Source organism: Gossypium raimondii, chromosome 5, assembly GCF_025698545.1.
Source record: "Gossypium raimondii isolate GPD5lz chromosome 5, ASM2569854v1, whole genome shotgun sequence".
Lineage (NCBI taxonomy): Eukaryota > Viridiplantae > Streptophyta > Magnoliopsida > Malvales > Malvaceae > Gossypium > Gossypium raimondii.
In genome coordinates, this window is record NC_068569.1 from 9067265 (window position 1) to 9075855 (window position 8591).

The 8591-nt window shown below is 30.1% G+C and overlaps 1 protein-coding gene across 1 annotated transcript; it reads right to left on the bottom strand.

Annotated features, from left to right (window-relative positions):
- Nucleotides 1-2091: 2091 nt before the first annotated feature.
- On the bottom strand, nt 2092-8040 carry LOC105770488 (coniferyl alcohol acyltransferase). Its single transcript, XM_012591706.2, has 2 exons — nt 7507-8040; nt 2092-3286 (listed from the first exon to the last, which is right to left on the bottom strand). Exons 1-2 carry the CDS (start codon nt 7918-7920, stop codon nt 2330-2332), a joined length of 1371 nt encoding a protein of 456 aa, XP_012447160.1. The 5' UTR covers nt 7921-8040; the 3' UTR covers nt 2092-2329.
- Between the last annotated feature and the right edge of the window lie 551 nt (nt 8041-8591).

Sequence of the window (8591 nt, forward strand, 5' to 3'; positions counted from 1 at the left end):
GGGTTTTTTACTAAAATAATATAAAAAAATAAAAAAAATGCCAAAATAATATACAAAAAAAATTATTTACCAAAATAATACAAAAAAAAAAGATGGCTGAAGGAGGGTAATGGAATGGCGGCACCGGTGGTGCCATTCCCATTGGCGGTACAGGACTAAAATGTAACTATCTGCAGTTTCAAGGACCTGACATGAAAATTTACCATTTTGAATTTTGAAAGTGAATTGGTGCCGCCTGTGGGTGTGTCAGCGCCAAAGCTGAAACTTGGCTAATTGCCTTCTAAGCCCTCCTTATTTATTATCTTCTTTTTATTCCCCTTCAACTCACTTTTTTTTTATTTAATAAACAAGCCCTCAACCTATTTTTGTAGTTAAATAGGCTCTTAATCTATGATTTTTACTCATAAAAGCCCTTTATTTTATTATTAAAGTAAATATATTTTACCTAAAGTAAAGCTATTTAAAAAAGTATAAACTAATTCGCATTTTATGTATTATTTTGGTAATTTGATGAGAATAGTTTATTAAATAAAAAAATTAGCCAATAATAAAATAAAGTGAGTTGAAGGGGAATAAAAAGAAAATAATAAATAAGGAGGGCTTAGAAGGCAATTAGCCAAGTTTCAGCTTTGGAGCTGACACACCCACAGGCGGCACCAATTCACTTTCAAAATTCAAAATGGTAAATTTGAATGTCAAGTCCTTGAGACTGCAGATAGTTATATTTTAGTCCTGTGTCGCCAATGGGAATGGCACCACCGGTGCCGCCATTCCATTACCCTCCTTCAGCCATCTTTTTTTTTTGTATTATTTTGGTAAATAATTTTTTTTGTATATTATTTTGGTATTTTTTATTTCTTTTATATTATTTTAGTAAAAACCCTATATTTTACTATTTAATTTTAATTATAAAATATATTTAAAATTATAAAAAATAGTTTCTTTTTCATATAAAAAGTTATCTAAGATTGAGCTTTGCACAAGTAAAGTCTTTTTCAATCCCAACTTTGATATGACGATCAAGAATGATTTTACATTAAAATCTATAGTATTAAGTAAAATAAGACATCGAACGAATTAAAAAAAAAGGTTAAAAATTAAAAAGACAGAACTATTTTCAAATATCTGTAGATATATCCATTTTCACATTTCTATCCAATTTTCAAACCTCATTGGATTAATGGCAATGGTAACGAGGATGATGATATGCTTTGGGTAGACAAGTGAATGAAAAGGACATTGAAAATGATTGTATAACCCAAACACATTTTACCTTGAATGGAGCAAGGTTTGCAATTAAACCAACCAGTTTTTGAGTAAAGTCAGAAAATTGTACACAAATTAGTCGTGCTTGACTTGCAAGTCCACTAATTAAAACAAAGTTTCCTTTCAATGGCATTCTGCTTTCTGGCACCAGCTGCTCTGATTCTAAATTAATGCCTCTCTTGCTATACCACCAATCAATCCTTCACTAATATTTTTTTCATCAAAACTAAACCCGTAAAAAGAAAAAAAAAATCCAGAAAACAATTTGGAAAATTTGAGTTTGTATTATAAAAGTCAGGTAAACTAATGTATGATATTAATTATTGATAAAACTAATGTATTTGATTAAATGTAAGGTTATTACAAAACCATTAAAATAAAATAAAATATATATCCAAATCCTGTTTGTTGGTTTGATGGTCAAGTTTTATCGTCTCAAGTGTGGCCTGGGTTTGAATTTGCACGGCTTTGCCCTTCTTTTGTATTTCACTAAAAAAAAGAAAGGTATATCCAATAAATTTGAAAAATGCGTTTTTATGTGTTGTAACCATTAAATTTATCTTCAAACTTTTTTTTTTTTTTACAATTTTCATTGTAAAAAGTACACTCTCAACACTTGCTATGGCAACAGGCAAAATCAGCACTAACTTAACCAGGCGATATATCGATGGAGTTACAATTTTTCCCTTTTTGAATTATTATTTTCATAAACATTGGAATGAGAAGAGAAAATGACACCTATAATTAGAATAAAGTAAAACTAGTCGTAGGTAGGTGAGAAAAAAGAGAGTAATAAATTGTATATAATTATTGATAAAACAGAAGTGGATAAGAAAAGTAGAAATTAGTTATTTATTTACACATGTATTAGTGTATTACCAATACAGTGACACATCATAGAACTATAAGTACAAATCATAGAACTCCCATAAGAGAAATATAGAGAGTAGAACATCTATTTTAAGTACTAATACCTTAATTTTAAAATTTTAAGAGGAAATATAGAATGGGAGTTTTGTCGTTATTTTATCAGATTAAATTTTACCCAAACAGAGAAGCGAACTTAGAGATTAAGGTAATCAGAAGTTAAGGGCCTAAACACCAATGCAGCCTCTTTTTCTATTTGCTCCAACTGCCCTTTCAATAGCAGCATGTACACCACCCAATCACCATCTCTCACCGGACTAGGCATCGGCATAACGTATCCACAAAGTCCACCCCATGGGAAATGGTACGATCCAAAAGCCGGGCAACCCCATCCGAAATCCATCTTTGAAACCGGGAAACGCAGCCCTGACGACACCACCACTGCTGGCCCATCATCCTTCACCACGTTGTACACCCTTGTCATTGCAGGCTCAGGTCGGTGAGCTTCGACCCAATCAATCAGTCCCAGGAAATGTTCCTTATTCGTCGCGGGTTTTAGAAACTCGTGAACTTGTTTCGCCACCCGACACAAAGGCTGTTCAATTAGTTCACCAATAGGTTGCGATCCATACGGAACGGATAGCACATTTCCGAAGTGATATGTCATGGCAGTGGCCATGTCTTCATCTCCTTCCCCCAACCTTGACCTCCCATCCACAACAATCCCCATTTTTGATATCCTGTTTCTATCTTTACTGGCAGCAAAAGCTGCCACCTGCTTCCACAAAAACGCACTGAATGACTCGAGCTTGGACCTTTTGTCCCCATCGGAAGAGGCAAGTGACTGAAGCTCATTGATTTGGTCACTACTAACGTAATAAATGCGACTTATGAGATGATCAGTAGGTTCATGGTTTTCTTCTGGAGGTGGCAATGAGGGTATTGGCACATACATCTCGTCCAGCGACGGGTCAACACGCCCTGGTCGTCTCGGATTCAACAGTGATCGACGAAAGCTTGGCACCATCGAAGCCGGTTTCGACTGAGCTATCTCCGCCCATGACACAAGAAACATGTTGGCTGTGTATGCATCAGCTACTCGATGATCAAATGCGCATGCCACCACTATACCCCCACATTTTAGTTCAGTTGCCTGTACGCATCAAAACTAAAACCAAATTTAGTCTCTTCTATACAGCTTGTGAAAGCTTACGTGAATTGTTATTAAAATTTCTCCAAACCCTGATTAATTAGTACAAGTTAATAACTTGAATTAATTAATTAAGATTTGGTAAACTTAAATTTAAAATTGTTCCAACTTAAACAATACCAAAGCTGGATATTGATCTGTTTTGGAAGTCTACAAGTTACTTATGTCAATATCAACCAATGTATTAGCAGTTGAGTATGAACTTGTCATTGCGTAAACCAACATATTCCTTCTTACTGACGACGTCCAAAATGCTAGAAAAGTCCATAAAAATGAACCTCTTACGAGAAAAACTATTTCATACCTCATATTTAAATTGATTGAGATGTAGGATTAAAAATAACAAGGATGATTGTGTCGTATACATGCATAATATTAAATAAGTCAGATGCTACCTACTCTTCCATCAACATCTCCATAAAATATTCAACTATTTTTAGTGATGTACTCGTTAGGTAATACCAGCTACCAACTGCAGTCAATATCCTGTTGGTATATATGGTACAAGAGAAATTTGTTCATTATTAATGCGTATCAAATCAAGGGTGGGGTTTTGATATATGCTCATATGATAAAATTACAGTGTAGTACCTTCAAATTTTTATAAAATTATAACTAATTTTTTGAATAGAATATATTAATTAAATATAAATGTGCTATCAAACCATATATTAAACTCATTCCAATATAATTATTATAAATTTTAAACCAATAGTTTAACCACATACTATAATATAAACAATTCGTTTTTAAAATTTAGAAACAAATATGTGCCACTTATGATTCATGCCTATCTTTTATGTTTAATTGGTATTGTTATTATTGTAACAACTAAAAGAACACGATTTCCTCTCATCTAAATATTAAAGGGAGACTGTGAATAAAAGTAATAAGTATGATATAAAAAAATTGATTTTATATGAACATTATACTTTTTTCATGAGTAAATTAGATAAATGATCATCTTATTATTAAAAACTTTTTATTAGATCACTTGATTTTAAAAATTATAAAATATATTTTAAGTTCAAATTTTAAATTATAAATTATAAAATATATTTTAGATTGATATAACTGTTAACTTAATGACTTTGTATTTTTGACAAATTATTTTTAATGCACATCATTTCCGTATCATGTAATAGCTTAAAAAATATATTAACCTCTGCACCTTCCCCATTTCCCTTCTATTTAATCTCCTCTAACTTCGCACCTTGCAGCTTTCTTTGCCTTTCGCAGCAGACGCTACTTTTGGGTATATATACATATATATGCTTTCAAGTTTCAAGCCTATTTGTTCCTCTAAATTTCATTTAGTTTCTTCCTTTTTGACAATAAGAAATGGGAAATTTAATTAGAAAGAATTTAAATTAGAAAAGTTTTATTTTAACGCATGCTTTAATTTAAATCCACCCAAATTAGTTCGGATTTGCCATGATTCTGATAGTGGGGTTTGTCTTTCAATTCTTTTCGGTTCTAATATCTTTATTGATTTGCATTTTAGAGTTAATATTTGAGTTTGATAGGATAAAAATGTCTTTTCCAAGCATTGATTTGGAAATGTGATAGTCGTTCAGATCTAAATGTTTTGGGTTTTTTTTTTTTTTTTTTATGAATTGAAGATTTGGGTTCTGGGTAATGATGATGATTGAATATTTGATTATGATTTTTAGCATAGAAATTCATGTGCGGGATTCTGGTTTTTGTCTCCCCACAGTAGGGTGGTGAAGTTTTTTAATTTAATACTATGTGTTATTCAAAATCGATGATTCGTTGTGTTCTGATTTTATTAAATATATTATATTTAAGCTGACGACACTATTTAGTTGAATGTTTGGATTTCCAGTACTGTTCGTTCTTCTTTACAAATTGCAGCCCGAACCGCTAAATGATTTGGGTGAGAGGGGGGAGGGAGAAGGAGGGCTGAGCGGTGGTGGGAGAGGGAGGAGAGATGGTGTAATTTGAGTTTTTTTATTTTTTTAATTTTTTTTATGAGTTATAAGAGGAGGGTAAAATTCTTGACCACGACTCATTTGTTAATATTTTTTAAAATTATTATACGACATGGAAATTATGTCTATTAAAAATAATTTGTTAAAAAAATAAATTAACATTTACATTAGCCAACCTTTAATTATTTAACAATTTTAAACTTAAAATAATAAATTAAATTGTCATTTTATAATATTTTAAAATTAAATAACCCTAACAACACTCACCATTTACATAATAAGCTAGGTTAAGTTTCTCCGCTTAATAGTAAAATTCATTATTTAAACAAAGTAGGTAAAATTATTGACCTCAATGATAACTCAATCATTATGACTTAGAAAGGGACTAAATTGAATTTAAAATGATTCAACTTCTTCTCAAACTTTCTTGACCTCCTACAAAACCATGTTTAAATTATTGTCTTAAACTGAGTTTGTTGCTGTGTCATGTTTTAAAAATATTTCAACGTTTGAATACTCAACTCAACCACTTTTAAATTTACTTCAACTTGAGAGTTAAATCTCACGCGACATGTGTGGCCTTTAACTTTTTTTTGCTTCATTTAAATGGCTTCTAATTGTGGTTCAATTAATAAAATAATAAAACTATATTAGGGAGTTTCAATTTTTTATAATTTAATTTCGACTTTTGATAGAAAACTAAATATTTTTTAAAATTGAGGTTAGAGCCACTAAAATTTATTTGAAGCAATAATTAAAACTCATGTCTTGCATCTAGATGTTAGGTTGAAACCCTAATATCCCTTTCTCGTAATCTTATAAATAAATATAATTATTATATGAAAAAGTAACTTGGATATGACTAGAGAAAATATAACAAATATATATTGGGCTCGAGATTATACTTGATATTGGATTTTTCAAATAATTCCTTAAAAGAATATTGTATTTATCTTCATAATATTTCAAGAATCCAACTTATTAGTAATTATTTTATAAAAAAATTTTAGTAAGTTTTTATAAAAAATATTTCAAAGAATTGAAATTTTAAATAATTTATACTTATATTTAAGCCTTTGTCTGAATTGGTGTTACAAATCAACAAATCACTAATTTAATTGAGAAATTACTAAAATACATTTTATACAAAGTAAGTTATATTACTAAAAGGTGTTTTGGTTCTTTTATATTTTAAATAAAATCAATAAAACTCAATTATAATAAGATTTTAATCTATGGCACTACATATTTTAAAATTTTAATTTTACTTCAACCAAAAATACTAATTAATTTTTATATAAATTTTTACAAATATAGTTATTACATAATTTTTTCACTGTACAATAAGTGTACCATAATTTAGTATGATAACACCTTAGGAGTTAAGAAGGAACAAAGGCCCTATATGTCCCTCATGAGCCTACTGTAATGCAATTATGTGTAATACAAAATTAAGTTGGTGTACTAGTTAATTGAAGATCAATTTAATTAAAAATATAAAAATATAAATTAGAAAAAGAAATAAAATTTTATTATAAATATATATATTTTAATATTTTTATTTTATTTTTATAATTAAATAATTTAAATTATAATTTGAAAAAAATTAAGATAAATGAGTGATAAAGTCGAAATATTTAAGATTTTTTAGGTACGGGTTCAAACATTGGCAGTGATTATATATATTATTTCACCCACAACTTGGGTGTCACATAATCTAGTACTTTTAAACATAAACACGATTAACGTGTCCAAGGGTTGAATTACATACCCAATTGTGAAGGTTTTGATATTTGACTGGTTTGAACAAAAATATTAGTTCCAAAAATAAACTTGATTAAAAAAATATAAGCTCTATTTAAAATATGGTTAAACTTGGGTTTTAATATTCAATACTTAAGTTTAATTTTTCAATTTTATAACATGTTAGTTTTATTTTCTTTTATATATTACATATTTTTATATAATATATTTAGATTTAAAAATTTAAGAAAAGTTTTTTAATAAAAATAAAATAATATGAATGAGTTTAAATAAACTTAAATTAATCAACTTAGGTAAAATATAAGTCTCAAATTTAAAGTGGAGTTAAACTTTAATAATTGTTGACACCAAAGTTGAATTGGCCCATAGATTAGACACTTTTAATCATAACATTGGTATCTTTTATATCTTTATTCTACTGTAGCACTAATATTCATGAAAACGTACCTGTACGGCGAGCACACCACGTTTCTTTTTAGGTACGAATTTGCCTTCAATGCTGTCATCCGGGTTATGAAAATTGAGATTTCTAAGCTCAATATCTGCATAAGCCTCCACGAAATCCACACCTCGATTGTTACAGAGAAGCTCCGGCTCCCCCAGGGCGTTGGGGACAACCTCCCCACCCAAACAATAGTAAGAGATAAGTGCTTCAGCCAAGGACTTCTTCAAAACACTAAACATGCGGCTGCTGTGGGAGCTGGTCGGTTTCTTGTAGCAGAAGAAAACGCCGAAGTCCAGCGGCGGCAGCAGCAAGTCTAGGTTGGTCAGTGGCAGCCAATGGTCTTGGAAAGGCGCCACTGCTGCCACAACTTCATTTTTCCTCACTGCCACCGTGGATTCTTCCTTTACTGATCCCATTTCTGACGACTACCGTAATATCAGTGTGATGAGAAAGAGGTGATGATGGGGTTTTGCATTAGACAGGGAATTTATAGAAAAACGAAAGGAATAATGATCCTCCCCAACCCTATTTCATTTTCAAAGATAAGAAACAGAAAGTAATATAATATGATTGGATAAATGTTAAAAACAAAATATTGTTATGTTAGGATGTTACATCCATCCCCAGCGTATGCGATTCAATCACATTTTACTTAACCAGTCACCACTTCCTTCTTTAAATTTAATTTATCCAACTCCTTTGAAAGTGTCAAAGTGCGGAAGATTTTTTATAAATTGTTTTTAACTTTCTTAATTCCCAACCTTCTCTCAACTAGTTAGCTTAAAGCGTTTGACCTTTTACGTGAGTGAAGTCCAAATCAATCCGATAACATATATAATAATTACTCCTCTAGTTAATTTTTATGGATTCCCCTTCTTTTTTCTGTAAAAATTATGTTTATTTTAGACTAAAAATATGATACATAAAATATTTTAAAACTTACGTATAATAATGATTGATATTTAAAAATTAATATAATAATACATAAAATATAAAATCACCTTAACATAAATAAAGGTGCTTTTCCAAAGCTCACTATAAATTATACAATTTTGAAAATACCTTTATTTATGGAGTCAAAACTCGC